General features: G+C 25.7%; 1 protein-coding gene across 1 annotated transcript; it reads left to right on the plus strand.

The window, feature by feature from the left end:
* Positions 1-390: 390 nt before the first annotated feature.
* On the plus strand, positions 391-20,635 carry LOC145832205 (insulin-degrading enzyme-like). The gene is made up of 18 exons (XM_082939528.1): positions 391-476; positions 609-754; positions 864-967; positions 1,968-2,071; positions 2,139-2,308; positions 2,413-2,738; positions 2,809-2,971; positions 3,635-3,785; positions 4,663-4,894; positions 6,728-6,944; positions 7,064-7,168; positions 7,732-7,888; positions 8,839-8,974; positions 9,092-9,239; positions 9,428-9,562; positions 9,865-9,935; positions 19,773-19,809; positions 20,490-20,635. Exons 1-18 carry the CDS (start codon positions 391-393, stop codon positions 20,633-20,635), a joined length of 2,634 nt encoding a protein of 877 aa, XP_082795654.1.
* The last annotated feature ends 1,882 nt before the right edge of the window (positions 20,636-22,517 follow it).

The raw sequence follows: 22,517 nt of genomic DNA on the forward strand, positions 1-22,517 counted from the left end.
CTTAGTAATCTTTCTAAAATCTATTGACTAATGAATTACAAAGGTTACCATCAACTTTTAAAAATAACAATTTTAGTATACATGGACAATTTAAGACATTTATTTCTTTTTATTTACGTTTCTTAACGGAAACTCTCAAGTCAAATAATACATTTAGCCTAACTAAACTGTACACTATATGTTTAAATAAATATAAATAATTTTAGTTACTATTTGATAGGAAGTAGATAAAGAACTAATTAAATAGCTTACAAAAAAGGATTCTTGTTTTCATTGAAATTGAACTATGGTTGAATTAACTCTTAAATTAATTTTAGTTTTTATAAATTACCTTGTTAATTATACGTGTAATATCTTCAAAGCTTTTTATCTGATTTACTTATTTCTTTAATGGATCACCAGTTGGAATTGGATCAAACAAAAGAAGTTGTTAATAAAATGACCAGTACTGATGCAAAAAATATAGACTACTCCAGGTTAGTATTGATATTTAAGTTGTTACTCGTAGATAGCTAAGTTTCAAAATTTTTCAAATTATTCATTTGATAACAAAAGTACGCATGTCTAAATGAACAACAAAAAGGTTATATAAAATATTTTTTTATCAGCATCTTGTCAGTCTATGATGATATTGTAAAGTCTCCATCAGATGATCGTATTTACCTTGGCTTCCAACTCAACAATAAACTTAAAGTTGTAGTGATAAGTGACCCAACCACTGAAAAGGCAGCTGCTTCAATGAATGTACAAATAGGTACTTTAATAATATGACAATGAGATGTTTTTAAGCAATATAAAATTATTAACTTTAATATAGAGTTTAAACAATTAACATTTAATTACTTAGCTTTAAACAAAACTAGGAGCATTAAAGGATCCAGCAGAACTACAAGGGTTGGCCCATTTCTGTGAACATATGCTGTTTTTGGGAACAGAAAAATACCCAGAAGAAGGAAAATATAAAACGGTTTTCATTTATTCAATTTTTAATTACTGTTTAATACAGCTTGTCTTTTAATATCACTAAAAATTAAATAAAAAGTAGTTAATAAAAAAAAATTTAAAGTTGTTACTTGAAGCTAAAAGTTTTTTTTTTTAGTTTTAAAATTATAAACTTATTTATATAAATAAACAAACTAAGTATTAAAACTTCCTTTAAAAAATCAAACAATTAGTATCTTATAAGAAAACGATAATCAACATAAAGTAACTTTTCAAACAAAAATACTTTTATTATAAAAGTTTGATTTTGATATTTTTTATTTTGCAGAAGATATACTTAAATAACAACTTCTATGTAATCTAAAGTTTTTTTTTATCTCTGACGTACAAAGAAGCGGTTTTGAAAATTTGTTTCAACTTTTTTTCTTACTTCTTTATGTTAACACTGATTAAAAACAAACAAAATGAAACACGTTGAATGAACATCTTCAACTAGTGAATTTCAAGTATTACTTTTTTATGATACGGATAGGTGTCGAAATGCACAAAGGGACACTTTTGCACGAAGATACTTTTGAAAGGGTTAAATAGTTCTAATTTATAATGTTTATTAAATTATCTTCATTTTTTTGTTTACTATTACTGTTACTACTAATGCTTACTCTTGCTTGGTGACAACTTTTTCTTCTTATACTTTTGTTATTAACTTTTTTTTCTTATTTAATATTTATGTTCTTTTTTACTTTTGCTAAATCACCTAACCCCTTGTTTGATTTGTTTTTCTTGTTTTAACTTTTTATTATTTTTCTCTGTCATTGTTACCCCTTACATGTGGTCAGTAGTTTTTTACCTAACTTGTTTTCTTTTTTATTGTCGTGCAAAATCGACCTTTAATGTAAACAAGTCTTGGTTTTAAACTTACCCGTCTCTGTATGGTGAACATAAAAAAACTGCTACACTGTTCCAAATAAAAAATATAAAATTTATAATTTTTTATTTATTTACATCGCTTAATTTTTCCACAGTTTATTGATCAAAACGGTGGTTATTGCAACGCTTATACGGCGCTAGATCACACAAACTATCATTTTTATGTCAATCACAACAAGCTTGAGGATATATTGGACATGTTAGATTTAAAAATTTTTTGATTTTCATTTTTTAGCCCATATAGTTTTACAACCTTGTTTTTTCAGATTCTCACAATTTTTCATCTCGCCAACTTTTAACAAAGACTCGACTTCAAGGGAGGTCAACGCTGTTAATTCGGAGTACGAGTTAAATTCGAATAATGAAAACTGGGTAAATTACATGGTGGATAAAGCGACAAGCAATCAAAACCATGATTATTCTAAATTTCACCTTGGTAAGTGTATTATGACTAAATTTTTTAAAATATTTTATAATAAGACTAAGAAAAAATTGCCTTACAGTTGGTTAAGATGATAAATTTAAATATTGCCTTTGAAGGAAATCGCACCTCCCTCATGGATGAACCACTTGAAAAAGGAATTCAAGTTCGTGATGAGCTTTTGAAATTCCACGCAAAGTACTACTCTTCAAACATAATGACACTTTGTGTGCTTGGCAGGCAATCAGTTGAAGAACTGAAAAGTATTGTAGTTGAAAATTTCAGCGGAATCGTGAACAAAGAAGTTGTGGTTCCTCTCTACAGTGAAGGTCCATACCTCAAAGAACACCTTAAAATTCGTGTTGACATCGTTCCTGTGAAAGACATTATGTCTCTGGCTCTTCGATTTCCGATACCAGATTACACCGAGCATTACAAAACAAAAGTAAGTTTTCAAATGTTGCTAAAACATATCAAATTTACAATCTATTCATTTTTTGTAATATTTTTCACAGTCTGTTACGTATGTTAGCAATTTAATTGAGCACGAAAGTAAAGGTTCACTATTTTCGTCATTGAAAAAATTAGGATTTGTTAGCAGCTTAATGGCTTACGAAGAGGGTTTTCACGGTTTTGCATTTTTCGTAATCTGCTGCAACCTTACAGAAGAAGGAATCGGTAAGTTTTGTTTACTTTCTGGAACATTTCAGGACGTTTGTGAAAATTACGATAAAAAAAACCTATATATTTAAAAAACAAGCTTTGAGTATATAACCACATATAAAAACTAAGTTAAACTAATACTGTATACGATAGTTTAGGTGCTTAATTGTTACTAAAGTTTTTTTCGTTGAAATTTTAAACACATAACTGTTCTAGTGTTTAATAAATTAATTGCTTATAACTACTTTATTGTTGATAATACATTTCAATAAAATAACTCATATTTTTTATTAGATATTCAATTACAGCTTTTGTCAGTTTATTTACATTTTTTGTGTACCAAACTATTTAGAACATGTTGACGAAACTGTGTACATTATTTTTCAATATATTAACATGCTACGTGCGACAAAACCTGATGAAAAGATATATTCGGAGCTGAAAAAAATAAAAGAGATGAAGTTTAGATTTCAAGGTAAATCTTAATATTTAATTGTACTAATTACGTATTTCAGCATGACTTTTTTATTCAATTCAATAGCAAAATATCCAATTCTTTCTTTCATTTCATAAATTTAAACTATATTTGTTTGTATAAGAGTTAGTAATAAAATATTTTGATTTGCAATTAATTTTTTAATAAATATATGCATAGCAATCGTTCAAAAAAACATACAGAAAAATCGACACCACTTGCCTTGGTTAATAAAATCGCCACAAGTTTAAATAGGTATCCAGTAAGTGAAGTATTAAGTCTGATGCTTGCCAGTAAGTTTGATGGCAAACTTATTGAAAACTTATTATCTTATCTTGTACCTCAAAATCTCAGGTATGTACTATTTTCTATAACATTATAGTTTATTTTAAGTTTAAGATTTAAAAATTTTGTGTCTTATACTTCCAAAATGAAAAGGTTACTTAATAGAATTTCTATATTTAAGTATTATTTTTATGTAAAAGTATTAGTTCTTTCCAAGTTGTTTCGTACATTTACAGTCAAAATAAACTAGCTTTATACAGAACTTTTAGTTAAAGCTTTATTAGTTTATTTTGTTCCTTTAGTTAGTCTCTTTAGAAACTTTTTTTTTAATTTTTATAAATAAAGAGAGTTATATATAATATATTAAAAACTCTTTAACTTGATAAAGACTCTAAAGTATATGTTATAAACTTAAAATACTTCGGATAAAAATGATTTTTTTAACTAAATCAGAAAAGTACACTTAATTCGTTTTATTTATTTTAGAACTTCATGTTTACAATAATGCTAATGACAATAAACTCACTTTTCCGATAAAACGTATGAACCATTGTTTGTGTATATAATGATCTCTTTAAAACTAAAGCTTGTCTGCGACAACAGCTTGTAATTTCGTATAAACTCTCTCATTTATTTATTTTCGAAAAAAGATAAATCGATTTTGATAACCACTCGAAATAACTAGCCATCTGTTTTTAATAGACGATAACATATTACATAATTGATAGATTAGTAATGTGTAGGTCTACCTATAATCTAAATAAATTGATTGAATTACTTTTTGTTGGTAATAACAATTTGTTAAATAGACACAGTCGGAAGTGAACTTTGCAAAAAAATTAATTAGAAATTATAGTTATTTTACTATTATAGCATTGTTTATATCAATTAAAATTTCATATTCATACGTTATTCAAAATAAAATTAAATGGTGTTAACTATAAAGATTAAGAGTGAACGCGAAAAAGTTTGAAAAAACCTGCAACACAGTTGAAAAGTGGTTTAAATTCAAGTACAATGTTACAAAAATTTCGGAAGACTTCATTGAAAAACTGAGCAATGCACCGATACATCAGGACCACTTTCTTCCTTCGCCTAACGAATTTATTGCTACCGACTTCCAAATTAAACCTCCTCCTGATAACTTGGAACGCAACTATTATCCAAATTTGATTAAAGTTAGTTTTTTTGTTAGATATACTCAAATTGTAAATATTTTTTTAAGTAACATATAAACAGTTTTATAATTGTGTACTGTTTAAATCGAGGTTAAAAATCTATGTTTTGTTCTAAGGCTTCACCTGAAAATTACACATATAAAATTTTGCAACAAACATGTCTCATTTTAATTATTGGGTCTAATATTTTCAGAGTCAAACTTTTTTTTTCACTATTTTTTCATTTCAAATCTTAGGCCTTTTGTAACAACTTATTGAAATGAGTTCTCACGTATTTTTAACTTTTTATTTGAATTGTTAAGTAGTAATAAGATTTTGAGTTTCCTTGAATGCCTAATTAGCTCAAAACCGCGGCAGTAATCATTAAATAAGTTTTTACTTTTATTAAGTTCTTTGGTAATTAAATAAATCTTATAGGCTAAAATTACATTCGTAATAATTTAAAATGCAAAATAGTTGTATTAATGTAAACACCTGTGCACAGTAGTATGCATCAAAATAATTTACTGTGCAAATTAAGTTAGGTAAAAGGAAATAATAATGTTTGTTAAAAATTTGTTTTGTGGTTTATTTGCTATAACATAAGGATTTTAATGGTACAAACTAGCAGTTCTTTACATATTTTTGCATATTAAAACATTAAACATAGTAATAAATCATTATACTTTAGAGTTTGGTCAGGGATTTGCAGCTTTTATAAGTTATAGGTCAAATTTTAAATATAAAACTATTTTAACGCAAGATTAAGCATTGCTACTAGTTTATATTGAAAACTAAACAAAAGTTTACGGCAGAAAACGGATATGTCAAGAGTTTGGTTTAAACAGGACACAACATTTAATTTACCTAAATCTTATTTACAATTTGATATTTTCTCACCTGTATGCAACAACAGCCCTGAAAATCTAATTATGAATGACATCTTTGTTGGTTAGCGTTTCTGTTTATGTTTGATTAATAAAAACCATTAAAACTATATGTTAACTTTTATTTTATACAACATTTATTTAGTAACTAATAAAAACATCAGCCAAGTTTATTATTAAAAAGTATTTGCTTTTGTTCATATAATAAATTAAGAATAAGTAACATTTTATGTTTTCTTAAACAAACTCACTTTACTGATGTTAAAACTTATTATAAATAATAGTGTTATACAAACTTTAAATATCAATTTAATGTCTTCAGAGCTGCTGAAAGATTCTCTAAATGAATTTGTATATGATGCTCAATGTGCTGGGTTAGGTTATGATATATATACCGAAAATTACGGAATCTATGTAAGTTCTTGTATATGCAATCAGTTAAAGTTTTAATATTTTTATCATATTTTATGTATATCTTAATTTTACTATGTTTTTATGAATGGTGTAAGTTTAAAAATGTTTTTCTTTTGTAGTCGGTCAAATGTTAAAATAAAAATTAATTAAGTGAACCTAAAAAATTTCAAAAACATTTCATATAATTTTTAAGAATTAGTAAAAACAAAAAGCTATAAATGTTTTTAATAGTAAATAATTTTAGATACGAGTTTTTGGGTATAGTGAAAAGCAGAAAACTTTACTAGAAAAAATTTTGAATAAAGTTGTAAAGTTTGAGGTTGATCCGAAGCGTTTTAAGATATTTAAAGAACAAGTAAGTTAAAAAAAAAATATTTTTAGATTTTTTAAGCAAAAGTGTACCATTTTTCTCTGTTTAATTTGTAAACACTACACAGTTAAATCTTTTCTGTGAGTATAAAACAAGAATTAAAAAAAAAAGTTATAATAAAATTTAAATAATTAGCCTAATGTTAAAATAGCAACTTCGTAGCATAAAATGTACTAAACTTAGGAAAAACGATACTTGGCAAACTTCAAAGCGAAACAACCGCACAGCTTGGCTAGTTCTTATTGCTATGTATTACAAGTTGATAAGTACTGGTTGAAACAAGAACTTATAGATTCACTGGACAATGTTACTGTTGAAAAGTTGCAAGCGTTTATTGAAAATGAGTACTTCTCACATATTTCTATTGAATCGCTGTTTATGGGAAATCTAACCGTTCAAGGTTAGTGCTTAAACTGATTTGTTGTAATTAAAAAGGTGCTTAAATAAAGATTGTTAGTACTCTTTCATCACAGTTTTTTTAACACTTTTGAACTGCAATTCAACCTAGTGTTTTTACAGATGCTCTGTCAATCAGTGAATTGGTTGAAAAAATTTTCAAAGAAAAATGCAACAGTTGTGCTTGTGAAAAAATAAACCGAACACAAGAAATTGTCGTCAAAAAAGGTTTTTGTTTAAAAAAAAACTACTTTACAAGTTGTTTTTTTTATTTTAAAATATAAGAGTTAGTTAAAATTTGTTTTAAACGTATATCAAAATAGTTTATACTTATATATAACAATAAATCCTAATGATACGTTTCTCTAGCCAAAGCTCAAAATAATAACTTTGTTAGTACATGAACATTATAAATTATTAAACTTTATAATGTTCTTCACATAAAACTTAAAATAGAATTTTCTAAAGACAAAATAATCTGTAATGCATCAAAATTTAATTTTAGGAAAGATATTTCGATGGGAATGGGATTTTTTAAATCTCTAGCTTTTATAATAGTATAAAATAATTTTTATTTCTTTATCAACCATGAGAATAAGTGGTTTTTATTCAGAATCAAATACTTAAATAATTAAATTTCTGTTATGCTACTGTATTTTTTTTACTAAATGGTTTATAAGACTTGCATTAACTACTAGATATATCCTTGTTTGAAATTTTTATTTTTTAACACTCAAAAGTATTTTACACCAGTATTCTTTATGTTTTTAAAATACAAAACAAAATCGTAGGTAGTAGTTTTGTCTACAAGATGAAGCACGAAGTCATAGATATTTCTGCTTGTATTGTTAACCTCAAAATTGATGTTCAATCTGATGAAGTTAATGTGATGTCAAAACTTTTTGTTCAAATAACTGAAAGTTCTTTCTTTCTAACTCTTCGCACTAAGTTTGTTTTGGTTTCAAATTAGTTTAAAAACTAACTTGATCAAAAACATAATTTGTTTTGAAACGTTTATGAATATTTCTTAATAGAGTACTGGGTACATTCAATTAAAGTTTAAACCTAAAGTAAATGTACCATTAAGTTTGTTTCTGTTTTTGCAACAAAACAGGTTTCAACATAAGTAGGACACTAAGTAAAAATATCTAGTAAAGTTAATTTACATTACTAATTCAACCGAACAAAATTTTAAGTACAATTCATTAAAAGTAAAACAATATAAAGTGAAAATTTAAAAAGTCCGTATTAAATATGGAATTTTATCAAAATTAGAAAGTTTTTGTACGCTGTATAAAATTAGTTTTATTTATAAATCAATGATGACATATATATCAAACATGTATCAAAATTTCAAAGTAAAAATACTTTATACTTCTAAAGGTTGCACATACTTAAGCATTAAATTGTTAGAGCTTATGCAATTACACGATTTTCTGTTGAAGATTCTTAGTAATTTTATTTTTGTATCAAAAAAGTATAAATTTTATGATATCTAATAGCTATATTTTGCATAAGTTTATGCTGTTTTATTTTTAAAATCCTTATTTTTAATTATGTTAAAATAAAATCAGAAACTGATCAAAAAATGGGTTATGCGTTGAACTTGTCTTGAATAGCACTTTTTAATCGCAGACTTAGTATTAGAAAGTCTTTATCGGATACTTGATATTTCTTAAATAAAATATTTCGTTATTTTCTAAAACTTTGTCTGGTTCACTTCTAGTTTATAAAAATTAGAAAATTAAAATGTTTTTTATTCAAAAAAAAGCTCTTTATATGTATATCCTTATATTTAAAAAAAAATATTATTTTACGTTTTTTAATTTAAGTTTAAGGCAATTTTTACAATTAAAAATGTATATTTTGGATTTCAATAAATTCATATTTTGTTGTAGGGAGCAGCTTGGTTATTTAACTCAATTTTATCCCCGGAAAAGTGAAACTTGCATGAACATCAAATTTTTAATTCAGTCAAAAAAGTCTTCTGATTTTCTTGATGGAAGAATCGAAGCTTTTATTCAATCCATTGAAGTCAGTATTATTATCGTTTTACCTAGTATTTCATTAATATTATTGTTATACAGTGTTTAAATTTTACTTATTTGGTTTTTCTAACAAAAAAAAAGAATTCAGTTTCAACTATTCTAGAAAACTTTGGAAGACCTGAGTGTTAAAGATTTCAATGATGTACTCGAAGCCTTGAAAACAAAACTAACCGAAAAACCAAAAACTTTGTATTCAGAACATGGAGTTTATAGGAGTGAAATATATACAAAACAGTATGATTTCGGACGTTGTAAGTTAGATAAAAAGTATCACCACCTTATTTATTACTTTAAGCTTGAAATAACGTTATTTTTTTAATATCAAAACATTGTAATGTTCTTTAAAAGTCATTAATGTAAGAGACTATTTCTACTAACTAGTTATTTGTTTTATTAGTATATGTTTTTCCTGTATTAATGCCTTGTTAAAATTTACAAGTTGAAAGAGAAGCTGCTTTCTTGGAAAAAGTTACTAAAGATGACGTCATTAATTTTTACAAAAAGTATGTAAAAGTTGATGCTCCAAATCGCGCTAAGCTTGCTGTTTATGTGCTTGGAAAGAATTTAGACGACTGTAAGTTCTTGTTTTTTTTTTTAGTATCGTTCCGGTTTTAGTATTATTTTATAGAAGTAAAGTATTTTCCAAATTAAACGTCATTCAAACACTATATTTGATCTTTTTTTTTTTATAATTTGTCGAACAAAAACAAAAACATTTTCAACGAACATGCTGTCGTGTATATAAACTAATATAATATATTTTGTTGATGGTTAACTTACAATTAAAAAACTATTGTTTTATGTTTCAATGTATTACCGAATTAATTGTTTTTAATCATTTTAAGTTGATAACTCAAGTATTATTTGTTATTTCAGGTCAATTTGCTCCTGGGGACATTTCAAATGTTGACAGAAGTTACAATGTCACCCCGCCAATTTTAACTCAGGTAATAAGGCTACAGTTAATATTTAATTTTTTGGTTTTTTAATTTAAATGCAATAATAAACACTTTATTTATACTTAACATGAAATAAACAAACTAAAAGGTTTAATGTGTAAACTAGTTAAAACATTAAATTCAAATACTTTATTCAAACGTTTATTAGATTGACTTAATTTAATATATGAAGAGTACTTAGGAAAAAGTATAAGTTTACCGCTATTATAAAGTGAACTAAATTTATATTATTGTATTTATAAGCTCAACAAACGTTGTCCTAGCATGAATAAAGTATAAGTGTACTTGCTAACAAAAAAATTGATTAACACAATAAAACTAGCATAAATAAAGTTATCCCCTGTCTTAACAGTTATAGTTGTTATATAGTAGCGCTTTTTTAAGTACTTTGCGGTTGTTTAATAAAAACACTTAAATAGATAAACAAAAAATTTTCAAAGTTTAAATTTTTTTTAGCATTTTCTGCCTACTTATAAATACTCTGTTATACAAACTACCTAAAAAATTTCTCAAATAACTTCATAAGATTATACATATTTAGCTTCAACTAATTTCCATACTCTTATTTTATTTGTATTAAAATTAATGATGCATTAAAATATTATGCGTGTTTATGTCTGAAATAAGATTAAAAGCTATTTTTAATGTCATCAATTAAGATCTAAACATTAAAACTTGCAACTAAAAACTGTTTTTTTATGTTATTTTCTAAGTTTAATAACATATTTATACCTTTTAAATGAGTGACATATGTTAGCGTTTTGTTTGTTTTATATAATTTCAAGAAATAATTAGCAGTTATAGTTGTTATATAGTAGCGCTTTTTTAAGTACTTTTTATAATTAGCAAAATAACTATTTTGTAGCCTGAGCTGATTGAAAATATTGAAGAATACAAAAAGGGCCGTGATGTTTACCCGAGTTTACCTGCTGTGATTGACATAAATACACCAACACTTTAAAGTACATAGTTGCTTGTGTACCAGAGTATTATAAGATGTTTGAATATTTGTTAGAAAAATTTGTCGAAATAAATAAAAAAGAACAAAACATTTTTATTTTTTCGTTTTGTTTTTATTTTTATAATTTGTAAATGTAGATAGAAAAATTTCTCAGGAATTTAAGTCATAAATGGTTTGTTGTAAAACTAAGATTTAAAACTAAACTATATTTAATACATATTGTACATATAGTCAGTGTAATTGTAGACTAACTGCGCTCAAGTAATTGAAAAAATCTTAAATTACAACATTTTCTTGGTTTTTAAAATATTTTTGAGTAGGCAAAAAATAAATTTATTTAATTGGTAGGCTTAAAGAAAAATTTTTAAGTTAAAAACTAAGTTTACTTATTAAATGTTTATTTAAAATAAAAGTAAATTATAAAGGTTGAGATCTTATCTTTCAACTTGCTGTACATAAAAGTATTGTTTATTTATCAATAAAATAACTTAAGCATTTAAAATAAATATTTGTTAACGTCTTTTAGTAAAATAAGTTTAGTGTATAATTAAACAAAACATTTTCATTATACAAACTGTACTTGTGATAAAAAAAAAGTTTCATTATTTTGACCTTAAACAGTAAGAAAATTTAAGAAAAATTTAATTTTAAAACGGCTAAAAAGTTATGAATACTCGCATTTATGTTTGTCACTTGATTAAATCCCTTTCAACACAGAAATTTTACTTAAGTTAATACTAGCTAGAGAATTAACTAAGGTTAATGTCGTTTTTCAAAAACTAAAATAAAATAAATTGGTAGTAATACAAATTACTAATATTTAAAAATAAATACCTTTATTTTGAAGTTACAACTTTGATTTTTATTAAAAATAAAAATTTTACTTATTACTAATTGCCTCAAACTAAAGTTTTTAGTTTAATGATAAGCATATAACCGAAATTTACTCGAGTATTAAATACAAAATGGTTTATAAGTTTTAAACATTTCATTTTTTCCGACAGTTCTGCCTCAAACCAACTTTAGACAAAAATATACGTAATTATTAGAACAAATACACTGATTGTATAAGTTATTGATTGTTTTAGTTGAAGTTTCCACGCTTAAGTAATTATATTATTTTTTTCTAGTAATTATTATACTTACTACCGTTAACCAACCTTACTAGAAAAATGTAAAATTAAATACCTTACTAATTTATACCCTAAATTTGTTCTAATTTATAAACTCTTGTTTTATATAAACATTTAAAAAACATATATTCTTGATAGTTACCGAATCGCTTTAAATGATTTTATTAAAAAAACACTGGTATTTATGTACAAAAATTTTTCAAGTATTCTAGCAACTTCCATAAATGTCAGACTAATTAAATTTCAATTATTTAACATGTTTCGAGAATTTTTTTTTTAAGTAATTCGTACCAATTGAACTAACTTATGTTTACAGTTTGAGTATAGGCTAAAAAAATTACAGGTCGGAGATGTAAACTTTTGGAAACATTGATATACAGTTTTATAAATCTCTTAAAATTAAATATTCGAACAAAAGTATTGTTTGTTTCCTTTATTAAGTATATAGTCTAAAGTGATTATGAGCAATTATTTCTCGCCGAAACAAGTCTCCAGCCAGCAATAGCTTTTTAGCCTGAAAACATTTCATTTTAATTTAAAATATTTTTTTCATTGTTACTATATTGAAAAGCGGCTTAATTATTACATTACTGCTTTTTAAATGACTGTTTAATAAAACTTGCTATAAAAGAACCACTTAGTACTTTTAACAAGTCGGACCCACCAAATAAACTAATATCTAAACCCTACTAAAAAGTATTTAAAAGTTATAGAAAATAAGTTGTTTACAATTAAAAAATAAAATGGTATTGAAAAACAAAATTCAAGTTTCAAAAACTAAAGATAACCTAACAAACAAAGTCAATTTATATGATAGCCGTAAGCTACTTAGTTTTACACATTATAAATTATTTCTTATAAATAAAAGCCTTTTATCATCTAAACTTAATTGTAAAGTACTCATTATACGCTACTACATTTATGTAACTTAACTAACTATCCAAAATAAACATTTAAGCGTTTGTTAACAAAAGATCTCTAGCAAAACTGTTTTATAAGATTTTAAAAAGCGTATAAAGCATGGTATGATAAGTTAACACAAGTGTATAATTAGAATCTCAATAAATAATTTTCATAAGTTTAAAACAACCCATCAGACTAAATCAGCAAATAATACTTAGCTTAAGCACAAAAGTATACATAAACAGTAATTTACTATAAAGTAATTAATAATAACTCTATTTAAAAATACTAACACAAGTAATTCCATTTGAAAATTCCAAAGTCAGTGCTTGTATTAAACAATTCATTGTATCAATGTAAATATTTATGTTTGTATTAATCTTATTTGCTGAGTTTATTTATAAAATTGGATTGTTTGTACCTTGAACTGCTATTTTTGTTTCTTTTTCACTCAAAATATAGGCAATTTTGTAAAATTCACAATTAAACTGTTTAACTTTTATTTTTATTTAAGTCTTTTGTATTCAAACAAATATACGAAAAACTATAGACTTTGAATATGCTCATTCATTATTGCTTTAAACACTTTTTGCCTCGCAACAATGGGTCAACATTAAGTACTTTAATAATTACAACAAGAATAATTCAATAGGTCACCTTTCTTTAAAACTGTATATCGTCTACAACATTAACTATAAATAGAGTTTCACAATTATTTTTTCAATTGCCTCCTTGACAGAAAACTTTAAGAAGTTTACTTTTGTCTAGGGGTCGGCAGGTATTCAGTGGCTTGACTACTACGTGACTTTGTTTTACTATATTGAAAACACAACGAAAATCTAGTCAGATCTTAAATCTACTAGAAATTATTATTGTTATTTACACATTTCTACCTTATTTTTAAACCCCAGAAAACCTAGTGTAATCTTCAATCTACCGGTAACTATCCTACACATTTATATTTCGTTATTTTTTAAACCCCGGAAAATCTAGTATAACTTAGAACCCCACTTGTTTTTTTTTCGCGTAAAGGTCAAATACTAAATGCAAATAAAAACTAGTAATGTAGAATATTAGTAAAAGTTCTTTAGATACCAAAAGTATAAAAATTATCCTTTTACTAGTTATCTCCTTTGTTTTAAAAAATATTGCACTATTTACAGCATAATGATTTAAATATATTTTTAACTTTTTTCTGTAAGGTTGTAGCCTTGTTATATTAAAGTAAGCATAAGCTTAGGTTTAGCTGCCTTTATATTTTATAGATCTTGAAGTTACCTTAATAACTTTCAAAAACATTTTCACTATTAACTACTTATAAACGAAACTAACTAACTTTATTCTAAAACCGCGTTAAATCTTGAATATTAAAAAAACATTGTCTTTTGTTAGTACAGTTGTTTGTACAAAAATATTTAACGGGTTAAGTGTATAAAGTAATTAGTAGTAATCTTTTTAATCTATAGAATAAGGATATGTAATTCTAAAAACTTTCCTGTAATATTTAGTGTAAGTTTATAAGGTCACCTCAAGCATTTCTAAAGTCTTAAGGCCCTTTTTTTATTTTTTCATCATAAATGTTTAAGTATCTTGTGTAATTTTCAATCATTTCCTTTAATATGCCTAGTACCTTTTTTTTCAACCACCACGTAAAAATCTCTTTACTGAAATTTATAAAAATAAAGTAATACAATATTAACTGGAAAAAGCTGAAAAGAGTAGAGTAAATTCAGTAATTTACTAAATCAATAATAATAGGATCCAAAAATTATTTTTAAACAATGATCCGGCAAGTTCTACTGATTCGGTGATCAGTATTAGCGAGTTTTATTAATTTCAAATGGAGTTACGGTAAAAATATTTTGTTTTTTCATATAGTATAATTTTAATTGACACTAAAACTGGGATTTAATTATAAATGAAAAACTCCGACTTTGTCAACTAATAAAGAAGTAAACTGTAAATATAATGTGTAAGTTTAACTAAGCTTTTTACTTAACAGTAAACTGAGCAATTTAATTAATTTAATTAAGCAAATAACTATTTAGTATAGCTTTACTTAAATTTCATAAACATTAGTAAGTCAGTCGTTTTTTGTTTTAGGTCAGATCTGGGTCATTGTTGCTTGCCTTTGAAATATTAAGTAAAGTTTTAAATAAAACGAGTAAATAGTTGTTGTAAATAGTAGTAAATAAGAAACATTAGTTATGCACGTTAAAACATGAAGTTATGATAGTACTGAAGGTTTATCCATTAACTGTATAATTTAAAAACATAAAATTAGGCAAATAATCTTTTTTTTTTTAGGATTACGGCATAGATATTAAACATTTCATAACATAAAAATTAAGGACAAATATTAAGTTTTCTGGACATAAAATTATCAACTTATACAAACTTCAAAGTTATGTTTTTGTTTTAATGTACTTATCAGAACATTAAAAAAAACATTACCGCTTTTAGTTTCATGACATTTATTTTAATACGTTCAATTATTATCGTACATAATCGCGTTGTCAATTACAGAAAGTAAACGCACATAACACTACACCAAAAACATTGACAAAATTCAAACACGCATTCCACCTTGGACCTTCGTGCCTACCCATCGTTTCCCTTTTAAAATTTAAACACGACTCGACCAACATCATCGTCCTCGTGAACTGCTAATCGTGGTTGTTCTCGTAATAGGAAATCGAAAGCACGCCGTAAACCGTGGAACGTTCCAACTTGAAAAGGCCGCATTCGGAATCTCCGTTTCCGATGTACGGCCCGATTTCCAAGAGCTCCTCAACACCCGTGCAAACGTGAGAGTGTTACACGCGCTCCTATAACTCCTCCAGGTCACTGAGCTTGTTCTCCAAATAATCGAACATTTTTTCCGCCACATCCATGTTATAATCTTTGTCAACCTCCAATTAAATTTTCAGAATCCCGCAGTAATAATTCGGCAGCTTCACTGACCTTCCCTCGAAAAAAGCTTTCATGTGGTCTTTCTTGTTTAGCCCGCAAACCTAACACCGCTAAACTCTTGGATCTCTTCGTTTAGCAGGCCATCTTGTTTCCGTCAATGAAAGGCGCTTTCAGCCTGACGAGATCAACGTCGCTAATTTTTAAGTGGTATGTATTGTTGTCATCGACAAAAACTTATATATATACCAGTAATTTCTGTAAAAGTAGGTAAATTTAGCATTATACTGATAAAAATACTAAATAGTATAAACTAGGTAATTCTACAAACTTAAAATGAGTTCTAGAAAGTTTGCAACAATAGTTTAGACTAAAGTTGCTATTGTCAATAAAATTGGCTAAAAGCTTTTTCAATCATAAAAATTTTACTCAAATCAAAAAAACTAAAACAATAAAACATAAAATAAACATTCATTACAAAATGATCTATTTAAGCTGTTAACTATAATAAAATTTTGTTTATTAAAACTTAGAACAGACTTTATTTAAGTTAAGTTTAGGTAAGTATAAATTTACACTTTTTGGGTAAAAATTTGGAACTCGATAGAAAGTCAACCGTAATTATTATTCATTTGGCATTAAGCAAACCTGTTGTAGAATAAATAATTTAGTAAAAGTGTTATTATAAAAAAAAAAAACTACTTAAATACAATACAAACCAGGTTGAATAAGAAATAATTAGATAAAAAAAAATTACATAAAATAATGTCAACTACTGAAGTCTTATCTAATGTGCAGTATTAGCTTCATTACTGTTTGCAAGTTTTTCTATATCTGGTTTAAAATCAGTGAAATATTTCAGGTTCAATTTTGCCTAAACTGTCAAATTCCAGGTTTTTCTAGGTTTCCACGTAAAGTGGCAACCCTGTATAACTTTAAATTTATTCTAACTAAGTGACTTTTTAAATAACAATTTGAAATATCATGAGTTCATAGTTAATAATAGATAACAAAGATTTTTACAAACCAGTTATGATGAAAAACGAGGAAGAAAGCGAACTAAATTAAGTGGCCAGCATGGCAACTACAAAAATAAGTTTAAGAATCACTGCCTTACAAAAACTGAATCAGACTTTAATTAAAAAACTTGAAGAAACGTTGAAATTGATTTAAATTTTCAAAGGGCTGGGTTTTATAATCGAAATTTATTAGTATTTTGAACAAAATTTTAAATAAGGTCGCTAGCATAAGTTAATAAAAAATCATTATTAAAATAAAATAAAACTTAATTATTAGTAGAAAATAGATGTATGTGAAACAGAAACTTCTTTAAAATATAGCAACTGTGTTAAATATAGCAAAGTGGGTTCAATTAAATCAGATACCTGTATGAAAAATATATCTTCTTTTTTAATAGTATATTAATAGCTACTTGTAACCACTTCAAACTTTTTAAAAAATTACACTATCAATAAATGATGCCTAAACTCTATAAATATATTTATATTGACAACTTAACTTTAATACAATAATTAAAAGTAATAATATTATATTTAAAATAAATTTGCTTAACTAAATGTTATAGTGGATAAAGGTGTAGCTGCTACTTTTTTAGTGTTACAATAACAATAAACTTATTTAAAAAAGATAAAATATAAAACTAAATTAACACTTTATTACCTTTAAACGATAATCTCTTGTTGACTTTTTTAACAGTCCTAAGTCATTCAGAATTATTCTACGGGCTTGAAAAAAGTTAAGATAACTTTTCCTAATAAACAAATTTATATTTTAAGATTAGTCAATTTTTAATTACAAAAAATAGTTTCGAACTATCCTGAAATATTCTGAAATATTCAAAATAATAATTTGTCCTTAGGTTTTCTTAGTATATCAAGTTGATAAATAAAACCCAGATCGTGTTACATGAACTAAATAATTAAGAACTACTTGTCCGTCAGGTCATTCGAAAAAAATTTTAAGTGTTTTTTATCGAACAATAAACAATACATTACTACGCATTTTGCAGAATTTAAAACTAAATCTAATAACTAACAAACATGTTTTACAGTTATTCGTGCCAATAGATTCCAGAATAGACAACAGAAGAAACCGTCATATACTTAACTAACCATTGGATTTACGTTAAATCCATCATGCATTGTTTAACTTTTTATAGTTATATTTTTTTTGCAAACTGGATATAAAACTTAAAAAAGGAAATGTCAAAGTTTTATAACTAAGGTTAGGCAAAATTTTAAGTTTTAATTAGAGTATCTACTCCTTTAGTAAATTTGAAACAAGTTAAGCGCTTATCAAGTTGATAATTGTAGTATATTTTTATATAATGTTTTCAGTATCTAGGTTATAAAATCTTAAGTTGTAAGTAGAACTAGTTCCAAATCGTTAATTAAATTTTTTTGATTTTAAATCTCAACTACCCTAAACAGTGCAACGATTTTGTTTTATTTTTAAGTTTTAAAGAAAATCAAACAGCGAGGATCCTATAAGAATGAAAAAACTTTTTTTTGACGAAATAAGTTTTTTTTATATCTCTTTCTATGCACTGCTAAAAAAAAATAATAGTCTTAACCAGAAATTATCAAATGGGGATAACGCTACTTTTTTGGCGACTTTAGTTAGCCGGAGTGCTATGTTTAGTATATGAGCAAACGGTAGAGATGTGAATTCTGAAATTTTAATCAAGAATGTGGCGACAAGTGGTAAATTAAACTGATTTGTATTGTGCATTATTAAAACTTATTTAGTTTAATTAAAGAGAAAATAATATATGATATAATTTTATCAAATGGTAAATTTTCAGCCAATAACTGTTTTCTTTAAAGAAATGATAAAAATGTAATTAGCTTAAATGGGGTTAAACTTTACTATTGAACGTTAAAATCATACCACTTATAGATAAAGTTATTTAATTGGTATAATATTAACTAGTAAACTTAGTATAACTTCTATGTTAATTTTTCAGAATCAATTAAAAAAAAAACATACATATCTTTTAATCTTATTAAATTAAGCTGTTTTTATTTTCTGAAATTTTAAGTATATGAGTTTTTTTTTCATAACATGTATAAATAACACTGGTTATCTTTTATTTAAAAATTTAGTTCCATAAAATCAGTTTAAGTTTCTTTGAAATATTATTTATAAGAAAAAAAGACGACAAGAGATATTATTAAAATTAAATGTTTGTTTTTAAAGGATAAAACCAAAAAAAAATTAATTATTTAACTAAAATTCTCTAAAATACTAAAATGTACATGTAGTAAATCACAATATGTGAACATTTTGATAAAAAGTCAAAGAATGCCAAACAATCTACATAATTTAAAGACAACAAAGTTATAGTTTTCACACTTTTTAATAAACAGAAGAAAACTCTATTTATTAATAAGTACAGCCAACATAAAAAAAAACAAAAGCTGTTTTAGTTTAAAAACTAAATTAAGTTAGAACCTTAGGTACCATACTATGAATTAAAATATATGTTTCTATTTTAAATATTTTTAACTGCTATTTGAAAACATAAATGCTGTCTAAGTAAAAAATTAAGACATTAGGGGTAATAGTGATAGTTAAAAAAAATAACTAAATAAACAAAAAAGATAAAAAGAATAATAAAAAAAAATTCAACCCTTGCAAAATTGTCTGCTTGTACAAAAGTATCTTCATGCAAAAGTATTTTCGTGCAATTTTGTGCACTCGTGCAACTGTTTCGCCTCGTTTGATTTTGTATGCTCGTTCAAATTTGACTGTTTCCAACACTACCTATACTTAAGATACTTGATTCCCATGTACTACAAAATAATCAAAAAATTGGAAGTATCATGAGGTGGCAGTTTATAATGGTAACATAGATTTTTTAAAATAAATTATGATCACAAATAGCATTTATTTCAGGTTATGAAATGGAAAGATGGACTTGACAGGCACCTATGTACTTGCTAAATGAGAAAAGATATTAATAAAAATATGAAACTTACTTGAAAATAGTAGTACTAAGTATTAAGCAATGAAATTTTTTTCTATATTTTACGTAAACAAAATTCACTTTTTGTTCAAGTTTTACATCAAAGTCAAATATTCAATAGCAAGTTACAATTAGTAAAGTAACAAGCTAAAAAGTGACAGTGTTATGACTGCCTAAAAATATAAAAATTGCCCCTGTTTCGCCCCCATACTAGTTATTGACCCCGACTTACTAAATTTGCCCCCACGTAGCAGTACCGCCCACTTTGGAAAATTTTTATTTCTTACTAATAATAATTAGTTGATTTAAATAATTAATGGTGTAAGTTTAGAATATATCTAAAAAAATTATAAACGTATATGTATTCATGTAATTTTCAAGTTCAAACCATTAACAGACAAACATTCGTAACTAAATAAACAAATAGTAAATAGATTTCACAATACACCAATTAGCTATATTGTTATAATTTCTTTTAATTAACTTTTTTTTTTGAAATATTTAAAATAAGCTAGAACACATGTTTCATTTTCTTTCTCACGCTTAGACAACAAATAAAAATGGATAGAACTAAACTGCTTTATAATGAAAAAAAATGAAAATTATTATAACAGTATAACATTTTAGTTTTATTTTTTTTCACAAAGACAACTGGACAATCAACCAACGAAAACAACTGAACAACCAAAACACGAAGACGACGCGACAACCGACCGACAAAATAAACGAACAACCAACCCACGAAGAAAACTGGACAGCCGATCCACGAGGACAGCTAAATTTGACAAACTGAATAAAGCTAACCAAGAAATATTTTTATTGAAATTCATGGAAGACAACCTAAAATGAAGAAACTTGGAGGTTTGAATTAATTAATCATCTGTCTTCAAAATATGTTTTTGAAATGTCAGCTTTTTCGAATTAATAACAATTTAACCGTTAGTCAGTATTTTAATACATTAATACAACATTAACTACAACTTTATATATATATATTTTTTTTTAATTTAATTATTTTTCAAAACATCACTACTTTTTATTATAATAAGTTAAAAATTTACCCATTTAAAAAGCTTTAAGATTTAAAAAATAGAGTTTTACAATAGCTGACTAGCTATATCGTTTCAAATATTTGAAAATTGCACTGTATTTCTAAGCTTTGTAATTTTTTAAGATGCCGGGAGAGCGCATACTTTAGTCAAAACTACTCGGTAATAAGGGTCATAAAGTTAGTTATCTAAAAAATTTTTAACTTATTTGAACGCCTGAAACCGTAGCATTTTTCTATTTAAAGTTACACATTAATTTAGAAATAAGGAAGCACTGTATTACATTAAGTTAAAGTTTATTTAGATGCCTTGGAAACGCAACTATTACTATACAAAGTTACACATTATTAATTAAAACGGGGAAACATTTTGATAAAAATCTACAAAGTCTAGTAAGCTAATACACTAATATACTAACCAAAACCACTCGTTAGTAGACGATCATAAGAAAATATTCTATATTATTAATCTTTATTGAGTCATAACACAGTGTAAGATTGAAGTTTCAAATTAAAAATTGTTAAAATGTTAAGCTGCTTTAGTGTAGAAGTATTGTTACATTTAAAATTACGTCATAGACCTATAGTTAACCGCCATTTAAGTTAAGTATTTATGACTTGACTATTTTGGATTTAAACTACTAAACTTAAATTAAAGTACCGAAAACAAGTTGCAATTTTCTAACATAATGCATCTTTACATTCAAAATTCATACTTTTAATGTATCTGTGATGTTTTTCTATAATGTGTTGTGACTTTGTTTCACATGTCTCACACTAATTGGTATATTTCGGCTTAAGAATTCTTTTGTCAAAGCTTTATGTCAGAGTTTTCCAAATTATTTTTCAACTACCACATCACAGTAGATAGCAGCAATACAACTATCACATCACAGTAGACCACAACACCACAACTATCTCATCACAGTAGATTGCGTATATACACTACCACATCACAGTAAATTGCAACAATAAAACTATAACATCACAGTAGATCGCAACACCACAACTATCACCTCACAGTAGATTGCAATTATACAACTACCACATCACAGTAGATTGCAACACCACAACTATCACCTCACAGTAGATTGCAACAATACAACTATCACATCACAGTAGATCGCAACAATACAACTACCATATCACAGTAGATCGCAACAATACAACTACCACCTCACAGTAGATAGCAACAATACAACTATTCAATCACAATAGATCGCAACTATAAAACTATCACATGTGTTTTATAATTTAAATCAATAACTGACGCAATTCTGTAAAAGATGTAGCAAATGTTCTCGTTAAAAACTTGTTAAGTTTTATTACAATCTATAAAATAAAACTTTTAGTAAATTGAATTTAGTGCAGTTAGAAATCTTACCGTTAAATTAGTATTTGACAGTGGATATCTTTTTAGTATGATATGAAAACTTTAATGCAACTCTTTAAAAGACACAGTAGTTTTTAGAGTTGTTTAACGTTTAAATAAATATTTTTTGTAAAGGTTTTAATTAATTAAAAATAACCGTCAAAAAAATTCACTCTAAAAAGCATTTTCAATAGTTTTTCTTACATACTTAAATCGTTGCGATCTACTGTGATCTGATAGCTGTACTATTGCGAT

Source organism: Thalia democratica, chromosome 3 (assembly GCF_965202585.1).
Source record: "Thalia democratica chromosome 3, ktThaDemo2.hap1.1, whole genome shotgun sequence".
NCBI classification, from domain to species: Eukaryota; Metazoa; Chordata; class Thaliacea; order Salpida; family Salpidae; genus Thalia; species Thalia democratica.

What these genes read in the sequence shown, in the direction of transcription:
- LOC145832205 (XM_082939528.1), top strand. Translation starts at nt 391, where the DNA reads ATGGATCACCAGTTGGAATTGGATCAAACAAAAGAAGTTGTTAATAAA. An exon ending in CTTGAGGATATATTGGACAT is followed by an intron (nt 2,072 to 2,138) that starts GTTAGATTTAAA and finishes TTGTTTTTTCAG; the next exon opens with ATTCTCACAATTTTTCATCT. An exon ending in CCTTACAGAAGAAGGAATCG is followed by an intron (nt 2,972 to 3,634) that starts GTAAGTTTTGTT and finishes AAAAACATACAG; the next exon opens with AAAAATCGACACCACTTGCC.